Source organism: Populus euphratica, unplaced genomic scaffold (genome assembly GCF_000495115.2).
Source record: "Populus euphratica unplaced genomic scaffold, PopEup_1.0 scaffold76.1, whole genome shotgun sequence".
NCBI classification, from domain to species: domain Eukaryota; kingdom Viridiplantae; phylum Streptophyta; class Magnoliopsida; order Malpighiales; family Salicaceae; genus Populus; species Populus euphratica.
This window is the reverse complement of record NW_011499890.1, coordinates 160217-173773: the sequence shown is the minus strand read 5'-3', so window position 1 is coordinate 173773 and position 13557 is coordinate 160217. Positions and strand designations below refer to the sequence as shown.

The following is a 13557-nucleotide window of genomic DNA, read 5'->3' as shown; positions in this document are numbered from 1 at the left end:
AAAAATCAAGATTCGATTGAAAAGTTAAGGTAAAACACGTGATTAGTTTACCACGAGGTAGAAGACTGTTTATCCTTAATAAAACAACATAAAGACTATTTGTTTCCAAAAAACATCAAAACTATGTTGAATTTTGGTTTAATCTCTGTATTTTTGTGGAGCTAGATTTCATTGCCCCAATTATTCTTAATGTACAGCCTCAAATATATATATATTTTTTTCATGTTTAAAAGCTGATTTTTTCCCTCACGTCCAGAACATCTAAGGAGGGTTTTATTTTATTGTACAGTACTAATAAAGCATCAATGCAGCATAATATTCTTTCTCCTTGTTCGATGTGCCCATTCGCCATCAGTCCCATCCCCTTCGTCTCTCCTCTCAATCTGCAAGCAACTCCTCAAGTTTGCCGGTCCTTTTTTTTTTTTGACTTCTCAAGCAATGACTTCCCAATTCCCATGAAGATACAGAATCTGTTGCCCTAGATCCCAAACAAACCATCGTCAAAGTTACGTTAACAAAAATAAAAAGAAAAGAACACAGAAGCAAAATTATCGTGTTATGGCGATCGAGACTTTCTCAGCATGACACCTTATATATGGAATTTTGACATGGAAATTATTACGTGGAACAGTAAAAAAGGGTAAAAACTTCATGCAAGTAAACTCATAAGAGGAAAGGACAAAACGATCAGCTTTTGCAATCATGGCGATTTAAATTCCGAGGTCGAGTCTTATGAAGGTTCAAATTTAATGGTGCTCTTCAATTTCATAAAGGCAAAAAAAAAAACAGAGAGGAGGGTGACTGCCTGGTTATATCGAAGAAAAATGGCCAAGAGGAAGACGAAGGGCCGAGGACCAGGGACAGAGAAGAGAACGACTCAAGAAATATAAAAGAAAAAGAAAAAGAAATAGCCAAGTTCATCAGAAAGAGGTCCTTTTATCTTGTCAATTTTACGGCACTCACGAGTTCGAAGAATAAAATCCAAAAGCAACGCCATGTGTAATAAATATTTGACAAGATTGGCACGTGTGGCTTAACTATAGCGAAGACAAAAAACGAGAAGATTGCTAGTAGCCCTCTTCCTTTGATAACACTCTCCAGTCCCTGTCTAGGGCTAGACTGCCTCACTCGAGCTGCAATGTCTAAAATAACATTTTTAAATTAAGCAGGAAATAACATCAGTGATAATATAGTGATGGGTTAGAATCATCAAATATATATTTGGTTAGATAGCTTTCTAATGTCATAATTTCACTAAAATATGTTAAAAATATTCCATAAAAGTGATAAAAGGATTAGTTTTTTATATATATTTTAAATGTAAGGAGATTGGTCTCATTAATCCATGGAGGTAGTGAGTTGAGTTGTTGGACTCAGTAAACTGGGGGTGGCATGGAATGCAGAAGAGTCAAGCTGTCAGTGGTCTGCAACTGAGCGAAAGGGAGCGAGCGTGTGATGCCGCTCACTTGAGTCACCACTCCCTACTCACCGGCTCACTGCCCTTTCTAGCTTGCCGAACAGTGCACGTTCTGTGCTGTTTTGGCTGACTAATCTCCCTCCTCCTCCGTACTCTAGCTGCAGTGATGGAATCTTTCTTGAGATTTTACACTCAGATTTACCCATCAAAAAATAGCAATACATATATAATTTGCCGCAGTGCTGTTGGTGTGCCATTAATGAGCGCTTGATTGCTTTTGCTACCATAATAACAACCATTTGATGAATCTCAGTGCATCGAAGCAGGTGGGTCTGAGGGTCTAGGTTCGTTGATTGCGTACCCCTTAATTACAGGCACATCAGAAGCCCTCACCCAAATTTCGGGTCAAAGCCTATCTTTCCCGCCGGCCTCTCTTTCACTGTGTCACCGGGCCCCTTTTCTGATTTTTCCCGAGGAATTCAGAGGATTAGGTTGGAAATCTCAACTTCCTACTTGGCATGCAAGGTGAGCTCGAGCTCAATGGGCTGGCTAATGAATCGCTGGTGGTCTTCGATGAATTTAATGTCTGGATTACAACAATATATCATGTGTAAAACAGCAAGAAAAGAAAAAAGGGCACACATGAAAAGGAAGGGAACCAGAAACTACAAAAGTGGCTTAATCAACGAAATGATGTAACGTTATGTTTTTCTATCCACTTGACGAACCTACCGAACACACTGATATCATTACAGAGATGATTTTATACAATGATTACCACCACAACAAATTTGCCTCCGCCACTTTAAAACGACATTATTGCATAACGGTTTGAAGATGAAACACCTTGATAATTAAAATCGTCCATGAAGTTTTGAAATGGCATAAAGTTCTTTAGAAGAATATCGAGTTTAAGCTAAAACCTTTTTTTTTTTTTAATTTAGTTATTTAAAAGGGTTTTGAGACCCATTTGATGGAATCCCCGTTTAAAAAAGAAAGAAAGAAATGATCCAAAAAATTATTCAAGTAATAAATTTAATGAAGTTATCATCTGGACCATGAAATTAGAATAATTTAATTAAAAATAAATTAAAATTAATTATAAAATTAATTTTTAATTAATTAAATATTAAAAAATAAAATTAAAAAAAAATAATAAAAACAAACATTAAAAAATAAAATTAAAAAAAACTAATAAAAAAATTATAAAAACAAATCAGAACTAACCTGTCAAACCTATAATCCGAACTATGAGTTAAGAATAACTTGATATTAATTATAAAATTTAATTTCATACTAACCTAATATTAAATAAAAGAAATATAAAAAAAAATTTAAAAAAACTCAATCTTCATACTAACCTAATATTAAATAAAAGAATTACAAAAAAAATAAATTAAAAAAATTAAAAAACTCAATTCTTAATAAATCTAATATCAAGTTATAAAACTTAAAATAAAAATAAAAAAAATAAAAAAAATACTAAAAAAATCATTATAGTGAATATTATTATATTAGAGGCTCTTCATTTTAGTTTTGTTTTTAAAATTAATATTCACTCAGCCTAACCTTTTTAACCAGGTAAAAGGAGCACTTTAATAATTGATAAAGGCCTTCACATTGAAAAAGAAGGCATCATGGCTTAATTAAGAAGGTATAAGCCATTATTCTTGCCAGTAACGCCACTTCCATCGCTTTCATTTCTTTAATATGTTGCAAATATCATTTACTATATATTTTATTTTTTTAATCCTAGCGGGAACGCTGCTCTTATTCCTCTAGCATGAAAGCCAGGTTGATGGGGGGATCGCTTCTACTTACTGCACTTTTGCTTCTGAAGAGCTAAAAGCGGCCTCTGTTACTGCAACTTTTAGTTCAAGCTCAAGCTTGCAGCATTCCATCATGAAGTACACTTATTTCCACCTCTGTTACTGCAACTTTTAGTTCAAGCTTGCAGCATTACATCATGAAGTACACTTATTTCCGAAGGTCTTCTGCATCCGAGTTGGTGAAGAGACAAGGTGGGTCATGGTCGATTTTCACTCGAGAAAATACTGTATTGCTAATGAAGAAACAGTTTCAAGACAGCCAAAACAAGCAAGCATCATTTTCCTTTTATTTTATGAAAAACCTCCACCCTCCAAAGCATTTGAAGTATCTTTTTTCTGCTGCAGAAATCACTGACTGGTTTTTTACACATTCACAAGGCACACTGAACGAGGTGTATTTCTCGGGATTTTATGTATCGCGTTTTCTGCTGCAGAAATCACTGACTGGTTTCTTACACATTCACAAGGCACACTAAACGAGGTGTATTTCTCGGGATTCTATGTATCGCGTTGGATTTCACTCGTTCTTTTGTTATTTTTTGAAATTTTAAATTATTTCTTTCACCATTTTAATATAATAGTTTTTTAAAAATTATTTATACATAAAAAATATTATTTTAATATATATATATATATATATAATTTTAATAAAAAACACCCCCTCTTACTTCAAAATAATAAAAAAGAAATTGTAGAGTGTTCGATGATTATAATGTTTTTAGTTTAAAAAATATATATAATAATAATAATAATATTTATTATAAAATTATTTTTAATATGAACGATATAAAAATAAAAAAATACTATCTTTAATACCGCCAATGCTAAATAATACCCTCTGGCAATAATATCAAAGACAAAATCACTTTCTGACATCCCATGTTAGAATTGACAACACCAAAAACACCAAAACCCCAGACCTGAAAATGAGAGACTTTTCACATACCCCTGGTCACCGACCACCCGTTAATACTCCATGGACAAGACAGCAAGAAGCCTGTCCATAATTAGAAACAAAGCAGTGGTGTAATTAACATTTCCTCTTCATCACTTTGAGGCCTCTATTCTCTCCACGCAAAAGGAAAATAGCGTGACTTGGACATCAGACTTGAGTTATATTTTAGGCACAAAATCGGGGACAGCTAAGCCTGCAAATCGCTTCCGAGGCAGCTAGCTAAAGGGGTGCATGAAATTGACATCCTAACTCCCTATGAGTAGTTAGTGCAGAGCAAAGCAATATCAGAAATCTACCAACATTTTAGCTATCCACCAACAAAATTCCCCGCGGTGGCCCTCCTTGGTCCGGCAAACACATGATGCTCGAAAGAGGACAATAACCTCACATAGCGGGCAAGCACACTGGCTATGTAAAATGTGTGCACCAAATAGATCCAGGCGATGCTAAACCCTCTAGTTTATCATCACAACCACCAACAGAGGCAAAAATAAATAAATAAATAAATACACGAGGGCATCAACACCTAAAAGACAGCAAGGCAGCAAAAATAAAAGAAACGAAAAAGACAAGCCTATAAAACAAAAAAGGGTAATAATTTATAACCTGTAAGAGGTTAGAGGATTGAAAGGGAAAGAAGTGAATGGCCACCACCATGTGAGGCTGTGGCCCTAACCCATTCATGCCCACCTAAAAAAGACCACTAATGAGACAAAAGAGTCCCCTAAAGTAGACTTTATTCACATGAAAGAACAATCTTTTATTTACCCTTCACTATCTTTTTCTTCCCTGAAAAATAAAACTTTACTGCTCTACCTGTTCCCTATTCCAATGGATGACAGATACAATGACAAGAAAAGTTGAAGAGCGCCAGAGCACAGCTTTTGCCCACCACTTAGTGTCTGCGTTTCTTTACCTATCAAGGTCTGCAATGGAGTAGAGTAGTTAAAACTTCTGCTACAGTTCTTTTTAACCTCTTCAGGTCTATTTCTGTACACAGCGACAGAGGTCGTAGTATTTTTCTTCCATATAGACTTCATTTCTATTTTTTTCCCACCTCGTAAAAGGAGGAGGGTAAAACAAAATAAAGATAAAAGGACTAGAATTACAGATGATTGTGTTCTGCAATGCAATTGCTGTGTGGTCCAGCACTCTGCAAGCCCACATACATACCCGCAGAGAGGGTACATAACAGTGAGGAAAAGAGAGAGACCCCACTCCGTTATAGGTCATCTGTCCTTTTATGTATGCTATAATGTATTCATTGTAAGTAGTATGCATTGACGATAATGGTGATCTTGCTGAGATCTTGTCTACAGATCTTTTTCTTTGTTGAGGGGTATAGTTTTTTGGCTATGCAGCTAGAGGATTTCTTTTTTAACTTCTGTATATGCTTCCAATTTATCTGCAAAAAGATACGAAAGTCCAAGCATTAAAAAGGAATCCAATTTGACAAGTTGAAAACTTTAATGGGATTGAATGCGCCTATCATATCCAATTACACAAATTTTGCTGATCTCTCACCCTAAAAAAAGTCAATCTCCCCATTGCTGGCCATCCTCACATTTGCCATCTATATGCCAACGGTTCCATGCCCAGAAGACAACCTGAAAAAACAGATAATGAAGCTCACTTCCTTCAATAGGGGTCATTAAAGTGATTTCTTGCTATGTTACCTGGGCATTTGGAGAAAACATGATTTAATAGAGGTCATGTTGAGAGAGGTGGTGGGTACTAAAGGGTTACTGTTAGGAGACGATGTAGTAAGGCTTGTGGTATTGTCATCAACCTCCACAGAAGCCGTGGAGAAGACAGTGAGGTTGTCACCAGCTGATTTCTTAGGAGAACCAAAGAGATTGTCCGGGAGAATATGCTCAAAACTGCTCAAATGACACAGCATAAAGTTAAGGGGATTTAAGAGCAGGTAAAGTAATAGTGAACAGAATATAAAAGAGGTGCTAAAAAATGGAAAGTAGAAACATAAAGTAGAATATAGCAGAAATTAAACAGAATCTTAGTATAAATGTGCTTTCTTACTTTTCATGAAGATCACTTTCATCACTGTTGGACTTGTCCTCCTTATCGCTATTATTACCATTGCCATCGTTGTGATTGCAAGCTGGACTCACTTCCTGATCAGCATCTGCGACCGCATTTTGCGCAGCTGCAGCATCAGGGTTGCTATCATTTTCTGCAGCAACACAGTAGATGTTACCTTCATTTTCTTAAAAAATTATGAACCTAAATTAACAAGTTAATAACAATTAAGGATTGATGAACTGATTAACTAACCATGCTGAACTTCTTTGTCAATGCCATCGATCGGAAAAAAGAGAGTTTGATTATTTGGACTATGCAAGATAGTTGGTGAAGGAAGGGGGGACCCAGTTGACAAACCGTGGAAGAATCGATGTTGACGATGATTCTTTAAGTCGAGAAGTTGCAGATTCAATAGCCTTCTCTCTTGGAGTTCAATAGCTTGCTGTAAATCAGCCTCTTCCTCTAATTTCCTTCTCATCATTTCTTGAGTATTGTAAAACATTCTACCTCCTGCACACATTAAAACCAAAACTCTACCTCACTAAAAAGGGATGCAATTTTTATTAGAAATTCACACTTCTGCTCGTCTTCTTACCAGGATGGAGATCAAATGGCTCTCTACAATTGATCCTAGATGGGCTTGGACAAGCTGAATACTCTTCCCTCTCAATCTGTTGCTGCTGCTGATGCTTCCTGAAATCGTTAAATTAAGAACATAACCATCAATGAGCAACGCACAGAAATTAAACAGAAAAATTCTCAAGATGAAAAGGGTATAGGCCTATACTTGTCTGGGACTTTTCCCTTCTCCTTGTAAGGCTTAACAAGCACACGAGAATCACAAACAAAATGCGGGTTCCCTTTAGCCAATATAAGCTTCACTGTCTCTGCAAACACAAATGTAACAAATCCAAACATCCTCTTCTGCTGGTATGGAATTCTCACATCTTGCACTGGCCCATAAAAGCTTCAAAACCACACAAGCAAGTAACCCTTCCTCAACAAATCGTTCTAAATTCAAATTCTTTTTATGGAAAAACAGAAAAAAAAAACTTACCTAAAATAACTCGAAACATCTTCTTCTCTAAATGTACTATCAGCTGGAAATGTCAAATAGATCTGTCTTGCGCTTGGGCTCATTGCCCCTCCCAATCCCATTTGCGAAAAATCACTCCTTTCAGGCCGGATTCTTCCAAACTTGTGAATCTCATCCCCCATCATCAATGCAGCTGCTGCAGCTGATCTAAAACAGCATATTGGAGCTACCACAGTTAAAAAACCAACTAACGAAACCCTTTTTTTTTAAAAAAAAATTGTAATTTGGAGAATATTGGAACACAGCAAGTACAACTAAAAAAGGTTTTCAGGTCTTAACTCCATGTGTAACGCATATACCTTTGGCTTTCATTTTGTTGCTGATGAAGGAAGTTCATGCATTTATTCTGGGGTAAAAAAGTAGCTCCAGCCATAAACTGTGAGGCTGCGGCTAGCTTCCTTTGCTGGGCAGCAGCCTTTGACCTAAGTATTTCTTGGCACTGTTCAAACTCATTAAGTTCGCTCGGTGACCCAACAATGGCAGCACCATCAGCCGAATCTCCATGAACAAACCTGCAACCAGTGCCATTTTTGCAAAACCCTCTTGAAAAATATAAGCAAGGCTTCCAACCAAACCCGGAATTTGAATCTTCAGATCCAAAACACATGCCTGGTACTGAAAAACTTCGCTTGTGCAGACTGTTATCACCGAATGCAGGTGGACTCATGGCTAAATCTCCCCTTGGATCAAATAAATCATCTGTCTTCGAATCATTGAGAAAGGAAAAGCGTTCCTGGAGTTCATACTCATCAACGAGATCATTAGCATTGTCATTGTTATTGCTGTAAGAAAATGCTTTAGATAACGAGACAGTGGGTTGAAAAGGTGCGGAACCAGCATTGATATTACTGGCTCCATTAACAACACTGGCGTAAGAGAGTGAAGTAGTGGAGTTGGGACTCAATAAAGGCCAGGAATTCGTAGATGGAGACGAGGAGTTTGTGATGTCAAAGCCATTATTGTTTGGTATTCTTGAAGATGAAATGTACAAAGGACTGGGTCTAGAGGAAGGAATAAAAGCTGGAGAGGGTGTCGATGGTGTATTTGATGGAAACCCCAATTGGGTTTTGGTTTGGAGAATGAGATTTTGCAGAATGGTCTCTGGTCCAAAGGCTAAACGTATCATCTCTTTCTCCCCATAATCTTGTAAGAGAAGGTAACCCATGATTTTTGAGGCATTTTCAGGTTCCAGACTTTGGATCCTTGAAAACACCATATTAGTAGCTTCATACGAATCCATGGTGTTAGAAAACCCAGGACAAAAACATACCACAAAAACTTCACCTTTCCAGAGCGAGAAAGTAGATAGACGGGGAGGAGGTATGGAGGGGAAATGTGGACTTCGATGAAAAAGCAAATAATAATGGGACTGGGATTTGTTATTTTAAAGTAATGATCTTGAAGCTGTAAAGAGGAGGAGATACTGTTATTATAAGAGGTGGGGGGACCTTTTTCCTCGTATCATGAGGAGCGAGGTTTGCAAAAATGCTTGGGCATGGAAAAAAGATGAGAGAGAGTATCAATCAAAGGAAGTTTGGCTGTGGTGCTGTACTGCTCTCTCTCTCTCTCTCTCTCTCTCTCTCATAAACTGAGAGCCACAACTTTTGTAGGCAGTGCAAAATGCAACAGCCTTTGGAGAGTGAACTCACTCCCATTCACTTTCCTCTCTCTTGTTTTATTGGTGTTGGTTTTTGGGTTTCTCTACCTCACTTTCTTTCTCTTTAATCTTTTTAGGGTTGTCTTTTACAGATTTGGACAAAACAAGGCTAAAGTGGGAGGGGAGATTCAGATATCAGCCCCAAAACCAAGAAAGGAAAAGAGCTAACACCACTCGCGCACGCTTAAACATTTCCCAAAATGAAATTAATCTTGTCGAATTGTTTCCAATAACAATACGCCTGTAAATCTGCACGTTCTACAGTCATTTGAATTTGAAAATCTACTCAACGAAGGGAGAGGGATGCGCATCGGAGAATTTTAATGGACTCCTTGGAGAAAGAGCAATAAAAAATATAGCTGTCACATTTGAATTTGATTCACAGAGTAATTTAAACAAGATTGGGATTACTGAGTCATGTGAGATCAACTTGTAAATTATCAACTCATTGATTCGTTTATTAATCATCGGGTCAGCCTGACTCTTAGTTAACAACAAACTATGGAATGTAGCCATCTTGAGCGGTGATGAATGATAAAGTCACAGCTCAGCTGCTGAGGATTCCACACTGGGTCCAAGCCTATACTGCAACAAATATGAAAATGAGCCAATTATAACAAAGAAATAGAAAGTATAAACATGTCTGTAGAAGCCCAATTCATAATGATAAAAGTAGAAAAATTACAGCTTTATAAATATGTGTTTGGATATGTGTTTGGATATGTGTTGTAAAATATATTTTTAAAAATTTTAATTTTTTATTTAAAATAATTTTTTTATATTTCTAGATTGTTTTGATGTGCTATAATTTTTTATTTAAAATAATTTTTTATATTTCTAAACTGTTTAGATGTGCTATATTAAAAAAAAATTAAATTTTTTTTATTTTAATATATTTCTAAAAAAAACATTTTAAAAAACATATTTTAATATATTTAAAAAAAAAACATTTTAAAAAACCCAAAGACTTGCATGAGAAATGGTGGTTTCAGGTTAACAGGCACTCTCCCCGTAAAATCCTCCACCCAGCCAACTTTAAAAACCTTATCCGGCAGTAAGCTGCAGTCCAACGTATCAACAAAAGTTATCTCCAGCAAATAATACAAATGCAAGTTAAATAAAATTCAGCAGTTGCAATCATTTTAATAAAGTACGATTGTGCGATGTAAAATATAAGATAAGCTAATGAAAAACAAAATATTTCCAAAAATGGCAAAAACAACATACTTTAGGTGCTCTAGCATGCAGTAGCAGCAATGGTTACTGCCTGCCTGCAGATCCCAAACATTTTCCATTGCAGGAAAATGAAAGAAAAGCGGCTGCTACACTTGCAGCAGATGGAAAACAACAGCTGATTATGGCCTTTTGTTAATCAGAAAATAGAAACTACATAAATGCAGTTTTGATTTTGGTTAGACAGGATTCGTAGCTAATCGATTCCTAGCTTCACAATGCAAGCTAGTATGTTGACAGTTCTCTTGAAGAAGACCTCGTCAGTTATCTCAAGAATGCCAGGTACTGCTGCCTAGAAACCAAAACACTATCGATAAGAGAATAAATAAGCAGATGACCCTTTCCATGTCCAAGATTTGGTTGCGGATTGACAAACTCAACTCTGGAAGAAGTCTCTAGTCTATACACTGTAACTTTTTGAGCTATGGATGGCTATTTGTTGAGGTGAAGCAATAGCTTGATGAATAGCATGCTGCCATGTCTAGCACTCTTAGCTGAAGGTTGCCACAGTGATTCAATTATTTCTAAGATGTAGCTGTAGTCAAGAAATGTACCTCAACGTCCCTCACCGCCCGCAACTGCTTCTCAGCAAATCTATGCGAAAGCAAGAAGAATCTTCATTTTTACAGCTTTCAACAGCAGAGACTGCAAATTGGATCATCCAGATCGATGCACTACTGAACAGTTAGTAGCAAGTGATGACAGGGTCTGACATCAATTGTTTAGGTTGTTCTTCTATCTTGGTGGTCCTCAAAACAAATTCTATCGACACGAAAGGCAGCCTTTGTATGGTTGAAGTCTCGTTCAACTAAACAATATGTGATAGAGAAAGTCCATGAAAAACAAGAGTTCGGCATGCATTCACCATCCATTTCAGCAGGTAATTTAAACAATCGCAGATGCCGTATAAACCAAAACCATAAAGGACTTGAACTCGATCATGCAAAATACCCGAATGATTTTGGCCATTAGTACTATTCCAGAATTACGTTTAAATCCAAGCATTAATCTGTTTTGGTCAATGGCACATTCCAATGCACTAACCTCGACGTCGAAGGTTGTAGTTCCTCCAAGAAATGTCCAAGAACTTTTTTTTCAACAACTTGAAAGGGAAGCATGATGTCTGGTTGAGAGAGAAGAGCAAATTAGGATTTAGATTTTCAATTAAAAAGGGTCTTCAACAAGGCCAGATTAGCTGGATTGATATTATTCAATTATAAACCTTCCTAGCTCGTATTAGACTCCAAGTAACAGGTTTTCGGAGTCAACCCGTCACGAATCAGGCTCCAGGCACCATGTCTTCTTAGCAAACCCTAGCAAGTATATATGATCAAAATAATCTATCATGTGCTAATTACCGTTAAGATGTTTTTCTTCTTCTTTATTTAATGGCTTTTTACGTGCTTTTGGTTAGGTGTGTTCAATGAGCTTTCTCCTCTTCCATTTCAAATTTAAATTTGAAAAAAGAAGGTACAAAGAAAGAAATTTCTTAAATGCGTTAACCAGAACAACTAGAAGCCATTGTTTCTTAAAAAAACTTAATTTCGATGCATAAAATTTAATTCAAGAGAATCAATATCATAGAAAATCACTTATATGACATAAATACATTAATATAAATATACAACACGTCTCTTTTTTTTTAAAGCATTATGAAAAAAAAGGGTTTTCTTTGTAGAATATCTGAAATATATTAGTAAATTAAACTATACCGAAATCAGAATTATAGAAAAATAAACATTGAAAAATCATTAGCATATTAGAATTATAAGAAAATATTAATTTAATATTTTTCAAACCAATATAATTCTTCTAAACACGAAAACAAACTATACCAAGATCATAAGCTATCGCAAGAGTATTCATTGCGTGTGCGTACGTGTATTTAAAAATGGTATCATTTGAAATCCACGGTACACGTGAAAGACTTGATCCAAGTCAAAGCAGGAGGAAGGAAAATACAGGGTCATAATCACATGAATAAACAATAGATTCATGTTTGATGTTCCTACAAGGAGACCAAAGTACAGGAACCACACTGGTCCTGTTTCTCTGTTGGTGAAAGACACGCGCCTGAAACAGCGCATGTGACTACCCGTCCCTTGATGTTTCTTGAGACTGCACGCTCACTTGCTTTCGTTCTGACATAATCTCCCGTACGGTGCCACGCAAGACTTAAACTAGATTCGCCATCTTCTCCTCTCCTCTCGGCTACGTCTCTGCATCTCCGCCGTACAGTCACATGCCTTTGGTGTACATACGCAGGAGTCAGGGTACTGTTCTGTATCCATATGGAGTACAGTATAAAGAAGGCTTTCCTACGGCCCCTCCCCTCCAGTCAAGGGGTCAGTGATTGGGGGGTTCCTTTAATTGCCTTTTAAAAATGCATCTCACTTTAAAAATTATTAAATTAATATTATCTTGGTATTTTCCTATAATTATACTACACTATAGTCAAGAAATAAAGAAATTTTAAAAAACACATTTTTTTTGTTAGTTGCAGGTGTTATAATTAGAAGAGGGACATAAAATCAAGAAGAATAATGAGATGTAATAATAAAAAAAAAAATAAAGAAATGACATCTTAAAAAACTAGCATGTAAATTCCGAGAAATACCAATTAAAGGCAAAAAAACTGATAGAATAATGTCAAAAACACATTAGAATTCTAGTAGTTGAATATAAATGATATTGTTCATGGATTGATATCATGAAATAACAACAGGGGGGGCTTTTTTAGTAGTCTATTTGGTATTTTAGTAGTTTGTATTTTCATGTTTTGAGAAAATATTTTTAGTTATAATTTTTATAGAATATATATTTAATTAGAATTGTTGTGAGGTAAATTTTTTAAAAACAAATCTTTATGAATAAAAAATATATTATTTTTATTTTTACATAACTGGATTTTTAAAACTATTATATGAAATAATGAAAATATAAGCTATTTAACTAATTAAATAGTTTTTTTAATGAATAAGAAATAAAAAATTTACTGTGAAAAATTATCTTTAAAAGGTATTTGAGAATATAGTATAATTATGTTATATAAAATCTATGATTTTTTTATTTTAAATTAATGTTTTTGAGTAGTTTTGATGTTTTGATATTAAAAATAAATTTAAAAATATAAAAATATTATTTTAATTTTTCTATAAATAAAAATTACTTTCAAATATAATTTTTATTACAATTTTAAACTGTCATTAAATACATAAGGACTCGACAAACATCTTTTCTACGGTAATTCTTAAGATTTATTTGTTCTTGTGGTTGTTTCGTTAATTTTTGAATTTTTGAATTAAAATTAATTTTTATTTAATATTTTTA

At 35.3% G+C, this 13557-nt stretch overlaps 1 protein-coding gene across 2 annotated transcripts; it reads right to left on the bottom strand.

Annotated features, from left to right (window-relative positions):
• Positions 1 to 4615: 4615 nt before the first annotated feature.
• Positions 4616 to 9016, bottom strand: LOC105131010 (zinc finger CCCH domain-containing protein 53-like). Of its 2 annotated transcripts, none has more exons than XM_011033756.1 (9): positions 7637 to 9016; positions 7299 to 7484; positions 7029 to 7208; positions 6837 to 6934; positions 6494 to 6751; positions 6239 to 6395; positions 5878 to 6081; positions 5726 to 5808; positions 4616 to 5606 (listed from the first exon to the last, which is right to left on the bottom strand). In XM_011033756.1, the coding sequence occupies exons 1-8, from the start codon at positions 8575 to 8577 to the stop codon at positions 5775 to 5777; spliced, it is 2058 nt and encodes a 685-aa protein (XP_011032058.1). In that variant the 5' UTR covers positions 8578 to 9016; the 3' UTR covers positions 4616 to 5606; positions 5726 to 5774. The 2 variants fall into 2 exon arrangements, with proteins under 2 accessions (XP_011032058.1, XP_011032059.1); XM_011033757.1 differs by having other exon boundaries at positions 6239 to 6392; positions 7637 to 9015.
• Between the last annotated feature and the right edge of the window lie 4541 nt (positions 9017 to 13557).

Excerpts from the sequence above, each read along its gene's own strand:
- LOC105131010 (XM_011033756.1), bottom strand. The coding sequence starts at position 8,577 with ATGGATTCGTATGAAGCTACTAATATGGTGTTTTCAAGGATCCAAAGT. Across the intron at positions 7,485-7,636 it reads CAACAAAATGAAAGCCAAAG|ATCAGCTGCAGCAGCTGCAT; the intron begins GTATATGCGTTA and ends ATGCTGTTTTAG. Across the intron at positions 6,396-6,493 it reads TGACAAAGAAGTTCAGCATG|CAGAAAATGATAGCAACCCT; the intron begins GTTAGTTAATCA and ends ACTGTGTTGCTG.